The following is a 16489-nucleotide window of genomic DNA, read 5'->3' as shown; positions in this document are numbered from 1 at the left end:
TCCTCGTGTGTCGTGTTCAAAACAGTGGGCAAAATTTGGCCAGTGTGCCATGATGTGTAGCCTACCACTGGGGTGCCGGGTTATCGTTATACATGTGATGCTCCCTTTGATTGTAAGGGTATGTAACTATTTCTGGTGACATAAACAAAAAACCCTTCGCGCTTCGCCATAAAGAAAAACGAATAAAAGCACACAAAGCCTATTTTCCCATTGTAGAAGGGGTTTTGCAAACATTCCATTTTTAATATTTTAAGGGTGCGAGTTTGGGCGGAGGCGAAACTTGTACGGGACATTTTACTCTTACAAACACTTTTGTCAGATCTTCGTTTTGGTATATTTTGTTCAATACTGGAAATCTAAATTGGTAATAAACACACGTTTTCTTCAAATTATGTTTCTATTCATGCACTTTATTATAACAGCTGTGTGAATGCAACTTCGCAGCACATTTGAGCAATATGCAATTACATCGCAGCAAGCGTAGTATTGAGGTATGAAGGAATGTAGTTTTACAAGGTGGATTTATTTGCACATTCCGAAGCTGGCTGCTGATCAAATTGAACTATTCCTCTTCCTTTCAACTTTCCTTTTTCCATGAGGCGAAACGCATCTGTGATCTCTTCCAACTTGAAATATTCAATAGGGGGCGGGACAATCTTAATTATAAAAAACTAAAGTAAAATTAGGGCGGGTGATTGGCAGCATTGGTCAAGGGCCCGACTCAAATACTAAGAAGAAAACCTTATCGGGATTCGTTGCCACGATATCCTGTTTTTTTGCTGTTGGTTACAAAAATTTGTCACGCTTAATGAAGCGATGAGTATCACGCGAATGCTCGTGTTACTAAAGGTTTTTTAATCAGTTTGTCTCCATAAGTGGCAAAGAACTACTAACGGGCAGTATATATATATGTGTGTGTTTCCTTATAATAGAAAACATGTGCTTAGTGCCACAGCACTATTCAAGTTTCATAGATATACTTTGGAAAAAAACATTTTTTAATATTAAAGAGCAGACGATTCAGACACATTTGAAGAGATAATGAAACCTCGTGGCTTGAAAGCATATTTAGCATTTTCTTAAGCTGGGAAATGCTCCCTGTGAAAACGCCGTTGATTTGCTTTGAATCCATCACCACCCGAGGAAGTGAAAGTTGGGATCCACCTCCGAATAATCCAACCATGACTAAATTCCCATTCTATCAAACGTAATAAGTACTCAAGTAATAAGTAATGTTAAGATATGTATGTGGTCTAAGGATTGCCGTGGAAATGTATTCGGTATCTTAAAATTCACCAATGTTTTCTGGAAAAATTTAGGTTGTTAACGACATATTTCTACCTTTCTCAAGCATTCAAAATTTCTCGCAAAGGTTGAGGCGTTGTTGACAAAATCGACGATAGCCGTGAACCCTTCTTTGTTCAGACTCGTACTTTTAGTGTTTTTAATTAGCTCCAATTCATCGGCATGACCCGCCCATTTAACTGTATCGTCGCAACCAAGGTCACGCGCGATTTGAAGCTTTTCATCCTGAAGCAAAGTTGCAAAGCACCACTTTATGTGACTTCAATAACATTTAGTAACTGTTAGTTTCATTTAAAATTGTTAATTGTTCTGTTTTTCCGGTTCCACTTTCACGATTGCAACGAGATGACCACACATATTTTGCACATTGTCATTGATAGTGTTTACCGATTACAAAGCAGTTCAAAACACGTTGGCTTATTTAACATTTTGCTACTTGTCATGTGGATTCTTGCTTCCGTTACATATGTTATGTGTTTAATACTGCGTATTTGTTTACGACACAAGGCAGTATTTACCCCGATGTCAGCAACTACGATCTTGGTAGTTTTCGGAAGCGACGCTCTGCAAATTTGCAGACACCACAGACCCAATGCTCCTGCGCCGGTTATCAACAAACTCGCTTTTCCTGCAAATTCAAACGATGAACCTAACTGAAGATACTTTTGATATAACATATTGCTTATAATTAAATTGTTTGAAACAAGATGTTTGGGATTGCTGTTAGCTATACTTTATTGTAAATAATGATGCTGCAACGTATGCCGCAAAAGGTAGCGTTTAGTTTAGGCATACAGTTCCTAGATAAGCCTCACTTTAGAGTTTATGGTCCTCCACCCTAAAAACCTGAGCCTTGGGGCTGGAATTTTGGCTATAACGCGAACTAGCACCTAACAATTCACATGGGAAACAGGAATTGCTTACACACATGCATTGGGCATATACATAACTCGGTCGTTGTCTTGATGGTGATGGTGTAGGAATATTTTAGCTAGGTAATTATACGATCGTTTTCCTATGTAGGCGAAATCGATTTTTTTTATTGTTAGCAATAAACTAGCTGATTCCGAAACATCTTGTTTCAAACAATTCAATTCATATTTCGATTTAATGCTGGTAATAAAGACAATGCCTATGGTAATAAGACAATGCCTATGGTAATAAGACAATGCCTACCAAAAATTAGCATCCAGTCTCAGTTATAATTACATATTTTCTGGACGTCTTTACATTCAGGAAAATTAAATTGTGCATGACTGCTGGATACGTGTGCAATACAGCTACAACGCTCACCTTCAAATTTGGTCACCATTTCGATCTGGGGTTTTACTTTGCTCATGGCGTTGTAAGCTGTAAGCCCTGAGCAAGGCAGCATACATGCAAGGTGCATGGGAACGGTATCTGGCACCTTTACAACGTATCTCTTATGTGGGACCAAGACATACTCGGCAAATCTGCAGAGAAACATATAAGCATTTCACTACGAAAATCTTGGCTTCTTTTGATAACTTTATAATTTATTTACCGTGGCCAGCACTTCGTCAAAAACTAGTTGCATTACATTTTGCATTAACAATGATTGTAGACACAATCAAAACGTTTGCAAAGGAATTTCACATTACTTATATGGGCTATATTGTTTGTCATAAAGATTTCAAGTCGTGAGTTATGTTCATAGTTGTCACTTTTTTTAGGTTCTGTTGCTTATTTTATGGTTTTTTATTCTCCAACATTTTATAAAAATCTACCAACCCTCCTGCTATGAGCAGACCAATGTACAGTCGATGTTCACACAAATTTGAGCTACTTTGGAGACAGTAACTGCATTGCTGGCAGCCAATCCAGGGGTAAACAACGACACGATCTCCCATTTCCAAGCCATCATCTGAGAAGAGATTAAAAAAGGTCTCCCTTTTTCACCAAGGCGGAAAATAATTTGACTCCCGTAATTATAAAAACAACTTTTGTGAATGATTAGAGCTTTTGAAATTAAGTTGGCTATACGGTTATTATTCCTGTGCAACACTACAAGGAATTTTTAATGCAACATTTTTTGTATATTCTTTATTACTCCTATATGTCATACCTGATGTGAGTTGCTGGCCTAATGAGTGGACGGTTCCTGATATTTCGTGGCCCGCGACTCCTTTGTAACCCGGAAAATTTGTGAATTTCAAGTTGGTCCCTCCTAAATCGATCATGTCTTGCCATTGGTGGTAATCCGAATGACAGATTCCACTGAAACTTGTCTGGAGATCACAGAAAGTTTATTTCGCGTGGTATTTGAAACATCGTATTTTTCCACATACGCGTGTTATGAATCGTATTGTATAATATGCGTTGTCGGCAGCAAATTAACCTTTGCCCTTACAGCCTCTGCAGTGCGGCAGAGGCAGCTACAGTTATCAAATATTACGAGTCGGCGATTTCACGAACTGTTAAGATCATAAACTTATGCATTACCTTGTGTCACATTGACTTGTACCATTTCAAAAGAAAAATCAATCGGCAATATTCGCAGCCAGGTTGCAGTAAAATATATCCTATCCTTTACTTAACGAATAGGAGAGATTGGACCATTTTGTGGTTGTTTCAACAAACAGAGTCGGCGGATTTACAAGAATACGACCCAAATGCTGCACACTGGTTGATAATTTGCCTTGCGTACAGTCGTAACTGTTGCTTTATTTAATTGTACATGCCTGGGCTGCGAAGCCTGTATACCTAATGATATGATAGCTGTTGTCGCTAAGCAAGGATTTTCGCAGTGGGGCGATCCTGCCAATCGTGCGATCGCATGAAATATTACTGCGTTATTTCGTTGTAAATAACATACCTTAATCACCAACCCATCCGGTGGCGCATTCGGAATTTCGATTTCTTCGATTACCAACGGTTCGCTGGCTTTGGCAATTCTAGCTTGTCTCATCCTGTGCAATATTCTGCAAATCGCTGCTGAATTATGGCATTCAGAAAGCTTCACCTACCTGGCGCTCAACCAATATTTGCCGAGTGGCAGATACTCTTCTCTGTTTGTCAGGGAAATAGCCAGATAGCTCAGTTGTATCACGTGTTGTACTCATACGTCGGAATTGTTCGTTAGCCGGGCAAACACACTTGCAGAACACTTGATGCTCAGTGGTAAAACCAATTCTGGTATAGTCCAAGCTTTACGGGAGTATACTCATCGGAAACAAAAAATTCTAACCAGCAAATGCTATGACGGATTTTGTATGACATTTATTATTTTCATTACGAAATCGACCTTTTCTAATGATTTTGTATGATTCACAACCACACTACGTAAGGCATATCCGCTTGTATGATGTCAGTATTTATATGCGTTGTGTTGCAAAATTGTTTTGAGGGCTGTTTTAAAAATTTAAAACTCCTACTTTTGTGAAAGATTATAAGCATCAGTGATGTCTGTTAACAAAATGTTGCAGGTAATTTATGTGTTTGGGATTGATTTTAGCTGAGTCAGCATGACTCATTTCACATAAATTCTCGAACATCTACAATTTCAATTAGAATAAATGTGGTCTTGATTTATTCCATGTACAGGCGAAAACTGTGAGTGAAATTTATCAACTTTAATTAAACTTAAGGATTCCACGTCCTTTCATCTTTCCCTGGTCCATCATCTGGAATGCGTCATTTATTTCTTCCAACTTAAAGTACTTGATCGGAGGGGACACAAGCTGTGGAAGTGTAGAAATGCAACATTTACAGTATTTGCAAACTTTTATGTGCTATAATTGGTTTCGCAGCAAAACTTTGCTTTAAATCAGTTTGTTTTCATAAAATCATGGATCCAAGACCAAACAGGCGATGAAATATAATTTTCAACACAAAAACCAACAGTTCGATTTACCTGTTGCTTCGTCATCATGTTCAAAAGATCTTCCAGGTGTTCTCGTCTCCCTGTGTAAACTCCTCGGATCTGCTTCGACCCAAAAACTGTCTTGGGGAGGGAAATTTGAGCCCCTCCACCGAACAGACCCACCAAAGCCATGATTCCATTCTGTCAAGTAATATTTCGCACTTAAAAAAGGGATTTATAACTTTCTTTCTGATACAATACATAATGTATGTTTGTTAAATTTTAACTTTCTTATTTTGCTTACATCATCAGTTCCACAGGACGGTTGGGAATAAACTAACCAATTTTAAGTAAAGAATAAATGACCAAGGTATCCTCACAAACAAACATTTGGAATGAAAAAAACTTGAAATAAACCTTTGCCAAGCAATCATAACCGCGCTCGAAAGTCGTGGTTGTGTTGACGAAGTCGATAATAGCATTGAAGCCGTTATTTCCCAGACTCTTGCTCATCGTCAACTTCACGAGTGTGTCCTCATCTTTATCACGTGACCATACCACTGTGTCGTCACAGCCAAGTTTTTTTGCCACTTCCAGTTGACTCTCCTATACAAATCGTCTGTAGGTTATGATTACAGACAACTTAATTCCATTCAGTCGCCTATTTACAAACGTGATGCAAAGCTGCTAAAAAAATTCTGTTGAGGCAAACGTATTTACCGACAAATCTGCCATCACAATTTTTGTTGTTTCGGGAAATTTCGCCCTGCATATCTGCAGACACCAGAGACCAAGACCACCGGCACCAACAATCATCAAACTGGCTTTTCCTATGGAGAAAAATGACAAACACGTTTTAATTGTTTTCTAAGTCATAGTGCAATCGCGTGCTATCTAGTTCAAACACTGCCAGAGTTCTTTTACAATAACTCGTTTTACTCATATGCAAATGTTTGAAGTAAAGAAATATGTTTCCATTTTAAAAGTTTACATTATTATCTGTTGTGTATAGTTTGACCTTCGTAAGCGACGGCCGTTTCAATTCCTTGTCTGGCTTTGGTCATGCCGTTGTAGGCCGTGATTCCTGAGCAGGGCAACATGCAGGCAATGTCCATGGGCACCGATTCGGGCACTTTCAGGGCGTACTTGACGTGTGGGAGCAGAACATACGTCGCGTACCTGTGTGAAAGTTGCCAGCGCTGTGTTAATGAACTACTCAGTACGAAAAACGGGTAAAGCAAACTTTCGGAAAAATGCTTGCTGGGTCTGGGCTAAGTAAACCAACAGGCAAGTTAAAGTTAACCCCGGTTCTGATGGTAATTTGTTTGACGTTTATCCAACACATGATCACTTACGTTCAGTTAAGGAGACGATATTGGAAAATGTAAACTGTATCGGCAAATATTTGTTGTAGTGGTTTGGCGGGTCACACGGTTGTAGGGCGGGTCACACGGTTTAAAAAGGTCAACCGCCCAAGACCGTTGTTTTCACAAAACGGTTACTGGACCCACAGAACAAACATAACCAACGCCTCACTGTGGAAAGATTACGTTGCACATTTCCGTACGATCTATAAAGTTGCCGCACAAGTTGAGTGCTTTGGGCAAATAGCACTGAACTGGCCGCCCAAAAGCGCCTTTCATTTTTTGACTTTTTCGGCACAATTGCACAAATTCCGAAAGGCTCAGCAGTTGACGGCAGTTTCTTGAATTTGTTTCACTGTTTACGAAATATCGTTGTTAGCATTTAACTTACCCCCCTTCGTAATCCATTCCCACATTGGAGCGAACGTCGCACATGTTCGGGCAGTTCTTCAGGCAGTATCCGCAGTTCTTGCATCCCATCCACGGATACACAGCTACAGGGTCTCCAATCTTCAGATCGCTATCTATTAGATTAGGGGAGTAAAGCGCCTTTGAACTTATGGGTGCGTTAGCCTCTGAGGTAAATCGCCGGGTCACGCAAATAAATGCAACGGCTGTGTAAACCTGTCAGTAAAATGCACTGTCATGTCGTTGACGTGTGATGACGTGGCAGGGTTTGTGAAATTACGAGCCAGAGGAGCAAGAAGCAAAAAGATAAAACAATCCGTTTGAAAACATAAGACTATGGTCAACTGTTTCTAAGTAATTCCCCTTTCCGCGTGTACACAGTTGAAATTCACACCGGCTCGAAGCGTTACCAATGCATGACATTCCATTACAACGCAATCTATTAGGTTTCTCTTTATGGTGAGCCATGCGAAAGCAAGTACAAGACAACTGTGTATTTGAGGGTATTTGCGCTATAGTAGGCATGTTTCTACCTGCAGCTATCGTGCACATGTGGTTCGATTTTGCTGCAATGTCGCCGATACACAAGGTCACGTACTAACCTTTCGAGGCGTTGGCGCCCATCGAGTAAACATGTCCGGATATTTCATGTCCCGGGACACCCTTGTACTTGGGATTTTGGGAGATGCGGAAGATTTCTCCTCCAAGATCGATCCTGTCTTTCCAGTGGTTCATGTCCGAGTGGCATATTCCACTGTATGCAGTCTAAATACACAAAAATCGCATTCGGAAATGGACAAATCATGCGAAACATTATCACAAAATCAAAATAAGTCAGACAACTTTGTTACATGTTTAAGCCCAGACGCATGCGTTAGCCTTGGGCTCGCTATCCACAGAACAAAAAGTTAGTTTTTGAAGACAGGTAATAGTTAGTTTATAAATAGCGTCATTACCGTCACCAAAAATAAATTAGTGAGATATAGTGAGATGACATCCACCTCAACATCGCCAAATCATTTCTCTAAAACTACAACCGAGTTTTTCGTTGGAAGTTTATTTGTTGCTTTTTGTAAAACAAAATTGCTCTAGCATATTTAGAAGCGATTATCGTATACGATATACATACATATTGGTGCAAACACCTACCTTTACCACAATCCCATCAGGAGGTGGCGATGGGATATCACGGTCTTCAATAGCCAAAGGCTGGTTGTGCTGCACAATTCTTGCTCTCCGCATGATGATTTTAGTTGTGTTAAAACGCCTGCCTTCCCGACATGTGGAACCTTTATGCGTGGCAATGTTTGCTTTCGCTGTGGCTTCATCTTGAGCATATAGGCTTAAAGCGACAGGAACGATGCTTCCAATGGATAATTCGGTCCACATTTACGTTCAATACTGCGAGCGGACTTATCTCGGCTTTCAGACGAAAGTTTTGCAAATCACACACGTTTTCTACTTAGCCGCGTTGGGAATCACACTTTGCGGTTCCACGCCTTTCTAAACACATGTAAGAATCTCAGGCGCAAAAGGCTTTTGCATAAATGTTGTTTGCAACGACGAGAAAATGAAATTTAAACTTCGATGTATCATAACAAGCTCAACAGTAGAGTATTAAATATTAGTAAAAGCTGTATGCGCAATAATCTTCAAACTGATAGACACGAGAAGACAAATATCACAGAATATTTACACTGATCTAACTTATGCTGTTTGCAACCGATGGGTGAAACAATAGAGAAGTATTTAATTTGACTTCTTATATTGGCTGTACCATATATATATATATACAAGCTATTCGAACTGAAAGATGGCACGACCAGTTATCTTGCCGTTCGTTATTTCATCCAGAGCTTCGTTGGCTTGATCCAACGTGAAAAATTTCATAGGTGGTGGAATAATCTAAAGTAGAAATTTACAAATTGAAATGACCACGTTATGACAAAAACATTCCAAATTGGCTTGAATTTAATTTAAAAACGTTACCTTCATTACAAAGTAAAACTGAATGTGATAAAGTAACAAAGCAACACAATTTATTTGACCTTTTCTGTCGCCACAAGGTCAATGAGTTCCAGGAACTGTTTCCGACTTCCAGTAAGGGAACCTCTGATTACATTGGTCCAAAGCGCAAGGGTTGGTATAGAAAAGCTGGCAAGTCCACCCGAGAAACCGACCAGAACCAACGTTCCATTCTGATCAAACATTTAATCAGTACATCGTACACCCATGTTATAAGATTTGTATTAATAAAGATTAATAGTTTAGCGCGGAATTAACACAAATTTACTCAATTCTTTCTTCATTCGCCGAATTATAATTATAACAAACAATCGTATTTCAGTTAAAAAAATTGGACAACTTACGGGTCTAAGACTTTTCAAAGCAATGTTTGTTGTTCTGGGTGTCCCAACCATATCAATACATGCGTCGAATCCACCATTCCAACTCTTTTCTTTGGTGCGATTAACCAGTTCATCGTCGCATGCACCATTATCCCAATGTACGGTATCGTCACATTGACTTCCAGGGAAAAACTGCTCGATTCGTTCCGTCTAAAGGTATTACTTATTTGGTTAAAATACCATAAAAATCATACCTTAAACCACTTACAGATGTACTGCTGATGACTATCTTCGTTTCTTTGGGCAATTGCGCTTTGGCCAACTGAACGCACCACCAACTTAAACCACCCGTCGAGGTTATCAACAAGCTCGCTTTTCCTGTGCATTCGAACATGCTCAGATGTTAATGCTTGAATAAAACTTAATCAAATTTATTGACACAAAACACTAGTTGGCATTATCGCGAGAGTGCATAATTAAAATACAGTACAACGCATTGTTTACTTCTGCAGTCTGTCAACAAACACGGTATAATTTGTATAGACCCTATATTTATTTTCGAAATTATTTTGTTTACGTTTAACCTAATTTAAAGACAGGGAGCTATACCATGTTTATTTCTTAGATTTTAAAGCAACGTCTTGGAAAAGACAAATGTGTCTATTTTTTTATAAAAGTATTGAGACTTGTAATATTTACCTTCAAGAGACACAGCTTCCATTAGCAATGATTTGACGGCATCCAAAGCACTGTAGCTAGTCAACCCCGCACATCCCAACATACAACCGACCTCTAGCGGTATATTATCGGGCAACCTGATAGCTTGTTTGGAATCAAGAATGCTGACGAATGTTGCGTAACTGAAATACGGTCGATAATGCTTTGATAATGTGTAAAAACTATTGCGTAGACATTGACGTCGCACCTATGATAAACTATTATTGGACGTAAGGGCACATGCAAGTAAAACATTTCATGCAGTTTTGGTATAAAGAAAATCATGTCATGTTTGTAAAATAATATTCAGGAAGTAAGAGCAAGACATGTGCGAAATACGTGATAGGAAGTATGTCGTCTAACGACAACAACGACTTCTTGGAAATGCAGTCAACACTTCAGCAGTGTTTCAAGCGTAAAACGTGTGAACACATAGTTTACCCGCCGGGTGTTCCGAACCCGTAGTTCAAACCAAGGCGTGTTTGGCATTTATTCGGTTCATCGCGTTTGCAGCGGACGCAGTTCTCACAACCTCGGCACGGGTAAATGACAACTCGATCCCCAACTTTTAGGTAATGATCTAAATGTAAAATCCAAGTACGTCAAGCGCAAAAATGCAGTATAATCATGCAATGGTGCAAAAATCTACAGGTGGATTGAATTATTAAGGTGTCTGACGACAACAAGACGTCCAAAGTCTTGTAACAATGCTACACTTTGCACTTCATGCAACCAGTGTTTTAACATAGCCTACTAAACCTGAAGGCTGTTTGGATCCCAGCTGGTAAACAATTCCAGCAATTTCGTGCCCTGGTGTGATAGGAAATTTGTAAAATGCTTGAGACATGTTGACTTCAACACCTCCGCCCATGTTGATTACGTCCTTGCATTGCATAGGATAGGAGCCACATATACCGGTAAATATGGTCTGCCAAATAAAAGTCGTGTTGCGTTTATGTCCAAACAGACTTAAGTGAAAAGTTGAAAAAGGGATATCAAAGTTGGCACAGTTTACTTGTATGACATATACATATATGCCACATACCGGAAATGGCCACGGTGCAAGCAGTAGCATTGCGAACTTTCGTTTTTTTGAACCATGCAAAAATGGTGGGTAAAAAAACGGTTGGTTGCGTGAAAGCGTGAAACTGCAAAGCCCACTTTACCTCTTTTGCAACAATTTTTTTAAACGACATTTTGTTTCTTTAGATACTGCACAAGTGGTTTAATGTAACAAAGACTGCATCTTACCTTAAGAATTAAACCCCTGACTGGAACTTCTGGCATTTCAACCTCACTTAGCTGTAATGGTTGATTTGCTTCCACAATTTGAGCCCTCTTCATTTTTAATAGAGTGTAATGTCGGCTTTAAATATACAACGCAATACAGCGCTCGTTGTCCTGTACAAGCAAACCTAAAGCACCAACATACGGTTCACGGGGATCGTTCGTGCATGGTAAACATGTTTGATTTGCATGCATGGTCAACCGCCCACTGCAAACCGCACGTTTTTGTCAGCATATACTCTGCTCCATTTAATATGCCAACTAACATTCTTTGGCAGGTGTGATTTTTTTGTGAAATTACCACGAATGACAAATGGGTCGTAACAATTGCAAGTTTTGAGTTTTTTGTTTCAATTTTACCGAACTAGCTCAACCGTGACCTTACAAAGATTGGCGTACCCGTAAAGACTGTTTCAAAGAACGTTATTTACTTCGCGCAATTTTGAAACCAATTTTTTTTGTTTTGATTTACACGAAATATATTTGCCTGTTAGTTGGTTATTTTCTTTCGATTGACCATCAACGTGTAACATGGATCAGTCAATGATCATTTACGAAAATCGGCTAAAAACATTCGATGGATGGCCTTATGTAAAAGCTGAAGGGGCAACGTGCACAGCTGAAAGCCTGGCAAGCGCAGGATTTTTTCGACCACATCCCGATAGTGAACCAGATTCCGCCCGTTGTATCATGTGTTACAAGGATCTTGAGGGTTGGGAACCTGAGGATGTTCCTGAGCAGGAACATATGAAGCGCTGTCCGAATTGTCCCTTCCTCCAGCAGAAAACCAGAGACTTGAAACAAATGTCGGTGGAAAACATGATTCGGTTTTGTTATCAGCACAGCATTAACCAAATACAGCAAGAGTGTAAGAAAGATATTGCTCACTTGAGGGAAGAACAAGAACGTATAAACAAAGAATTGCAATTAAAAAAGTAGTTTTTGATTGTGTGTCTTTCTAACAACATGCTAAACAAAAGTACAATTATTGAAGTTACAATAGACAAGTAACATTATAGAATATTATAGAATAAAATTATGATAACAACCCACTGCCAGTAACTGTTTGTCACAATCAACCTCATATCTTCTTTACATTTCTTGAGTTTTCTTTCACTGATCTTTTACATTGGTTTATAAAAACTTTCCGACATAGGCTACTTTTTTTGCTATGGAGAAAGTTTTTGTGTGTACTTGTCACAAATTTAAAATTGTTGACTTGTGATATTTCCTGAAAAGTGTGTATTTAAAATTGTATTCATGCTTTTTTTTTGCTTTAAGTATGTTTTATGATCTTAAGTTGTCTTGACTCAAAACTGTTATGACTTCAACCAGTTCTTCCATCAAAGAATGCATTGCTCAACTTTGCCGCCTGTTGAAATATGCTCCACGACCAATTATTGTCAGCCCAGATACATTCAGACAAGCTAAACAGGATCGACCTGCAGTTGTACGTTTTTTATTTTATTGATAAAACTCGAAATATCCTTTAATGGTTGTGTTGCCTTTGTTAGATTGATGAAATGTTGATCGTGGTTAACACTCTCATAAGCTGCTTTGACCAAGAACACAAAGCTGAAACCAAGCTTGATGTTCTTGCACACAAGTTAAACGTTTTGGGGTAAGTTGTGGTGGTTTCCTAGATTTGGTCTAATTAATGTGGTTGGTGTGTTAAGGTACCCAAGAGTTGAAGTTATATGCAACCAAGCTTCAAGTAAAGAGCTGCTGATGTGTTTTGGCTGGCTGCTTCATGCAACAAAAGTTTTGTCAGAAATATTTCATGCTGCCCTTCAGCCTACAGACATATTTTCATTATTGCTACGTGAAAAGTTTAAAGACAAAACCTGTGCGGCAACATATACTGGTGCCAAACTGGATACTGGTGCTTTGGAATCAATGTTTGGTCCCACTCTGGGACCTATGCAAAGACATTGTAAATTTGAATCTCTGACATTTTCGGGAAAAATGAATTACTTGTCATGGATGTTCGGAAAAGTTCAACTGAAATTTAATGCTCTGGTTTCTATTCAGCTCTATGTGAGAAAAATAAATGCACAGGTTTGTTTTATATGTACCACAATGTTGTGAACTCAAAGACTTTGTTTGATTTTCATCAGTAATGTGCAAGTGTCATCCTGTCTTCAAAAGTCATTGGTTGTTGACGTTATGCCCTTCATTGAAATTTTGCAGTTATTTGGATACCAAAATGGGCAGCTCATTAAGCAAAAAAACTATATTTTTCAGATTCAAAGGCAAACAGGAAATGATGTTGACAAGACCATGAGTCAATGTCTTTCTGCAGATGAAGTGCTCATGTTGAAACACCCAGTTCTTATTCACCTGGTGTGTGTGTGGTTTCAAGATAATATGGCTTGACTAAGATATCGAGAAATACAGTATAATTTATTTTTCAGTGTGAAAAGGATATGGAGAGGAAAATTCAAATTATTCATTCTTACCAGAAATGGAAACAGCTGGAGTCAACTTTCTGGCAGTGGCTAGTAAGTCAATTTGGTTTGTGAATAAATACATTTACACAATCATTATCATTCCAACTAAATAATTTATACCCACAAAAAATCTGAATAAACATTACTAATTTTTATGTGTATGAAAGTGTTATGCAACACCACCATCAATGTTGTGTTTCAAAAACATGATTTTTTGCAGCACTCTCTTCTCGACTCTGATGAGCATGTGGTTAGTATCAATACCGAATCCCTACGAACTGTTTCATCGAGTAAAGAGCTTCAAGAAGATCTCAATAAAGTGACTGAGGCATTTGATGTGCTCAAACAGATGTTGTATGAAAGTCAAAGGGAATGGCTTGACTTGGCCAAATCGGTAAATTTTTACAAAATTTTACTATACTAATTATTTTAAGCCTTGTATGCTATTACATTTAGGACAATGTATTTATGTGTTATAAAAAAAACAAAGTTACTCCAGTTTTTGTAAAATTTTTATGATTTTCTATTCCTATCTCTGAAATCATGAGAAAAATGTAGATTTGTTTAATTTTGAAGGTTTGTTGCATCAGACAAATTGTGTCATTGTAAATACAAGACCTCAGGTTGTTGTGATGCTTCACTGAGATACATTTTATGACCAAAGTGACACAACAAGCAAGAAACAGACTTGTGTTTGTCAATGTGTCAGAAATCCACTTGCTCAAATGTCATGTTTTCAGTAAATATTATGAAACTAACAGAAGTTTTAAATTGCAGTCAGCTAATTTATTAGCAATCACGAAAAATCGATTTCCCCTGGATTCTCAGTTTTTGCAAATACGAAATTGCAAGTAAACACAGAAAACTAGTTTCATAACATTCACTTAATATCAAAATAGAAAATTGGTGTCGCTGATAGAATACAATGCCAACCAGAGGGCTAGATTGTGTAAAAATTAAGGAACAGTTTTCAGTAAATGTGTGGTTACATGCCACATCCAGATGTTATTTGTGGGTGACTACAGAAATGCAGAAAATCCGTTTTGTTTGCTCACAGTCTTAATTTAGGTGTATAATAGTTTACCGTGCATAGGGCAGTTGTACTGATTTAAAAAAAAAATCTTGGTTAAGAAAACAGCATGTACAGGTAAAACAAGGAAAAACACACAAGATCAGGGAAAAGAGCAACAGTTTATTAGATCAGTTATTCTGTATGTCGTTAATTGATTGCATGAGAAGGAAGAAAGTTGTGAGGTGGGCATGATATGGCACTGGTAGAATATTTACAGTACGGTAATAATTTTGCTTTGTATGTTATTTTGACACATGCAATCTTCAGTGGTAAAGACATCTTTGCTTATTTGTAGGACTCTGACCGTTTGGCTAAAGTAAGGGTGGAACAGGGACATCAAATTACCAAACATGTTCAAGTAATAATGCAACATGCCAATGACCTTGAGGCACAGTTCAAGCTGTACCCGCTCAGTGGTAAGTATACCTGTCAATTGTACATGTCTATGTTCAGGCTTAAAATAATCAAAAAGTTTAAGTTGGTGTACAAATTTTACGTGTCATGTCTTCAAAACTGTATAATATACCCTAAAAAGTGTGTATAACATTTCGTGCGTTTCCAGAAGACGTCAAAAAATCGTCCACTCACCAAGTTACCTTGCCAATAACGCACGAACTTGAACGTCTTCGGGCACAGGCACTAGATGTCGCTACGCAGCTTCATCAAATGGAACAACTTTGTGCCGAAGAACTTACCATGATAATCAACACCAAACTCGGGGAACATGCAATATTGGTTCCTGCTACTGCAATTACGTAATTGGTTATTTGAACTGGTATCTTTGTTGTCATATATTTGTGATATTTTTTTATATTTATTTGTACTAAATAAAATACTTTACCATTTTAACCCTGTATATTGTGTTTTCTTAAGTTTGCGGACAATTACTTACTCTCAGAAATGTTTTGCTTGACTGGAAATAACATTATCTTTCTATCTTAGAACCGATCACGTCTGAACCAACGATTAGAACTTGTTTGTCAAAACCGCTAGACGGTGCTGCGGAGCCGCAACGTGCGCTATAAAGTTATCGTTTGTTTCGGTGAGCAATGCGTGCCTCAGAATTGAGCCCACTTGCACGTGTGTTACGATATAACGCAATACTCACTTATTGCACTTTGAAAAAGCACAATGTTATCCTACGAGATATCCACCAGAGACCAACTGCGTTTAGTTGGTTGCGGTTTCGCTGTTGTTTGTCTGTTAACTGAACTGGAGTCATGAGTCACGCTTTCGAGCAGATTTATTCGCTCATTTAACGGCAAACAGGCCACAAATGTTTTCGGGAGTCTGACGGCTTAATTAAAATACGACAAACTATACCTGTCTCCACCTGTATTTTCGCAAGTATCGTTTCCATGTCGGTTGGTGATTCGAACGGGGCGATTTCCTTTTGGCAGAGGTGTTGGTATTGTAAACGAGCACGGAACAAGACAGTGGACGGGTGTGGTTTGGGTAAAAACTGTCGACAAAGACGCGTCCCGCCACTTTCTCAATGGCTTTAGTTTCGTTCAGCAAGGTTCGACAACAGATGGAATTTTCGCAATGTCGGATTACGATCTCTCGGCTTGTCGCGAAAACAGGACGGATTCCATATACTGTTGCCACGCGAAAACAACCCACTGTGTCGCTTGGAGCCAGATGCTGTTTTACCACAAAACTCGCAAGAATAACGGCAGTCGACGCCGCTTGGTAACCTTATATTGGACGATTGT

General features: G+C 38.7%; 5 protein-coding genes across 7 annotated transcripts; 2 read left to right on the top strand and 3 right to left on the bottom strand.

Annotated features, from left to right (window-relative positions):
* Nucleotides 1–509: 509 nt before the first annotated feature.
* Nucleotides 510–4234, bottom strand: LOC145889974 (6-hydroxyhexanoate dehydrogenase-like). Its single transcript, XM_082981022.1, has 8 exons — nucleotides 4142–4234; nucleotides 3392–3554; nucleotides 3058–3190; nucleotides 2599–2759; nucleotides 1824–1933; nucleotides 1342–1530; nucleotides 1049–1198; nucleotides 510–656 (listed from the first exon to the last, which is right to left on the bottom strand). The coding sequence occupies exons 1-8, from the start codon at nucleotides 4232–4234 to the stop codon at nucleotides 510–512; spliced, it is 1146 nt and encodes a 381-aa protein (XP_082837148.1).
* A 664-nt stretch (nucleotides 4235–4898) lies between these two features.
* On the bottom strand, nucleotides 4899–8127 carry LOC145889973 (6-hydroxyhexanoate dehydrogenase-like). The gene is made up of 8 exons (XM_082981021.1): nucleotides 8050–8127; nucleotides 7503–7665; nucleotides 6884–7016; nucleotides 6147–6307; nucleotides 5849–5958; nucleotides 5546–5734; nucleotides 5180–5329; nucleotides 4899–5006 (listed from the first exon to the last, which is right to left on the bottom strand). Exons 2-8 carry the CDS (start codon nucleotides 7633–7635, stop codon nucleotides 4899–4901), a joined length of 984 nt encoding a protein of 327 aa, XP_082837147.1. The 5' UTR covers nucleotides 7636–7665; nucleotides 8050–8127.
* A 417-nt stretch (nucleotides 8128–8544) lies between these two features.
* LOC145889770 (6-hydroxyhexanoate dehydrogenase-like) lies at nucleotides 8545–11366 on the bottom strand. Of its 2 annotated transcripts, none has more exons than XM_082980800.1 (8): nucleotides 11217–11366; nucleotides 10725–10893; nucleotides 10407–10545; nucleotides 9948–10108; nucleotides 9517–9626; nucleotides 9270–9458; nucleotides 8949–9098; nucleotides 8545–8805 (listed from the first exon to the last, which is right to left on the bottom strand). In XM_082980800.1, exons 1-8 carry the CDS (start codon nucleotides 11307–11309, stop codon nucleotides 8698–8700), a joined length of 1119 nt encoding a protein of 372 aa, XP_082836926.1. In that variant the 5' UTR covers nucleotides 11310–11366; the 3' UTR covers nucleotides 8545–8697. The 2 variants fall into 2 exon arrangements, with proteins under 2 accessions (XP_082836926.1, XP_082836927.1); XM_082980801.1 differs by having other exon boundaries at nucleotides 10407–10530.
* Nucleotides 11367–11696: 330 nt separating this feature from the next.
* Nucleotides 11697–12265, top strand: LOC145889281 (baculoviral IAP repeat-containing protein 5-like). The gene has a single exon (XM_082980216.1). The coding sequence runs from the start codon at nucleotides 11784–11786 to the stop codon at nucleotides 12189–12191; it is 408 nt and encodes a 135-aa protein (XP_082836342.1). The 5' UTR covers nucleotides 11697–11783; the 3' UTR covers nucleotides 12192–12265.
* A 250-nt stretch (nucleotides 12266–12515) lies between these two features.
* Nucleotides 12516–15822, top strand: LOC145889280 (tubulin epsilon and delta complex protein 1-like). 2 transcript variants are annotated; one of them, XM_082980214.1, is made up of 9 exons: nucleotides 12516–12702; nucleotides 12767–12873; nucleotides 12929–13310; nucleotides 13497–13595; nucleotides 13667–13753; nucleotides 13923–14096; nucleotides 15070–15190; nucleotides 15337–15529; nucleotides 15717–15822. In XM_082980214.1, the coding sequence occupies exons 1-9, from the start codon at nucleotides 12574–12576 to the stop codon at nucleotides 15730–15732; spliced, it is 1308 nt and encodes a 435-aa protein (XP_082836340.1). In that variant the 5' UTR covers nucleotides 12516–12573; the 3' UTR covers nucleotides 15733–15822. The 2 variants fall into 2 exon arrangements, with proteins under 2 accessions (XP_082836340.1, XP_082836341.1); XM_082980215.1 differs by lacking the exon at nucleotides 15717–15822 and having other exon boundaries at nucleotides 12570–12702; nucleotides 15340–15623.
* The last annotated feature ends 667 nt before the right edge of the window (nucleotides 15823–16489 follow it).

The sequence above is a fragment of the Ascidia mentula genome, chromosome 2 (genome assembly GCF_947561715.1).
Source record: "Ascidia mentula chromosome 2, kaAscMent1.1, whole genome shotgun sequence".
NCBI lineage: Eukaryota > Metazoa > Chordata > Ascidiacea > Phlebobranchia > Ascidiidae > Ascidia > Ascidia mentula.
This window is presented reverse-complemented; position numbering and strand designations above follow the sequence as displayed.

Excerpts from the sequence above, each read along its gene's own strand:
- LOC145889770 (XM_082980800.1), bottom strand. The coding sequence starts at position 11,309 with ATGAAGAGGGCTCAAATTGTGGAAGCAAATCAACCATTACAGCTAAGT. Across the intron at positions 10,546-10,724 it reads GGGATCCAAACAGCCTTCAG|ATCATTACCTAAAAGTTGGG; the intron begins GTTTAGTAGGCT and ends TTTTACATTTAG. Across the intron at positions 9,627-9,947 it reads GGAAGCTGTGTCTCTTGAAG|GAAAAGCGAGCTTGTTGATA; the intron begins GTAAATATTACA and ends TCGAATGCACAG.
- LOC145889281 (XM_082980216.1), top strand. The coding sequence starts at position 11,784 with ATGGATCAGTCAATGATCATTTACGAAAATCGGCTAAAAACATTCGAT.
- LOC145889280 (XM_082980214.1), top strand. The coding sequence starts at position 12,574 with ATGACTTCAACCAGTTCTTCCATCAAAGAATGCATTGCTCAACTTTGC. Across the intron at positions 13,311-13,496 it reads TGAGAAAAATAAATGCACAG|ATTCAAAGGCAAACAGGAAA; the intron begins GTTTGTTTTATA and ends TATATTTTTCAG. Across the intron at positions 13,596-13,666 it reads ACCCAGTTCTTATTCACCTG|TGTGAAAAGGATATGGAGAG; the intron begins GTGTGTGTGTGG and ends TTTATTTTTCAG.
- LOC145889973 (XM_082981021.1), bottom strand. The coding sequence starts at position 7,635 with ATGAACCACTGGAAAGACAGGATCGATCTTGGAGGAGAAATCTTCCGC. Across the intron at positions 6,308-6,883 it reads GGAATGGATTACGAAGGGGG|GTACGCGACGTATGTTCTGC; the intron begins GTAAGTTAAATG and ends ACTTTCACACAG. Across the intron at positions 5,330-5,545 it reads GTTATGATTGCTTGGCAAAG|AATGGAATCATGGCTTTGGT; the intron begins GTTTATTTCAAG and ends ATTACTTGACAG.
- LOC145889974 (XM_082981022.1), bottom strand. The coding sequence starts at position 4,234 with ATGAGACAAGCTAGAATTGCCAAAGCCAGCGAACCGTTGGTAATCGAA. Across the intron at positions 2,760-3,057 it reads GGTCTGCTCATAGCAGGAGG|ATTTGCCGAGTATGTCTTGG; the intron begins GTTGGTAGATTT and ends GTTTCTCTGCAG. Across the intron at positions 1,531-1,823 it reads TCGTAGTTGCTGACATCGGG|GATGAAAAGCTTCAAATCGC; the intron begins GTAAATACTGCC and ends ACTTTGCTTCAG.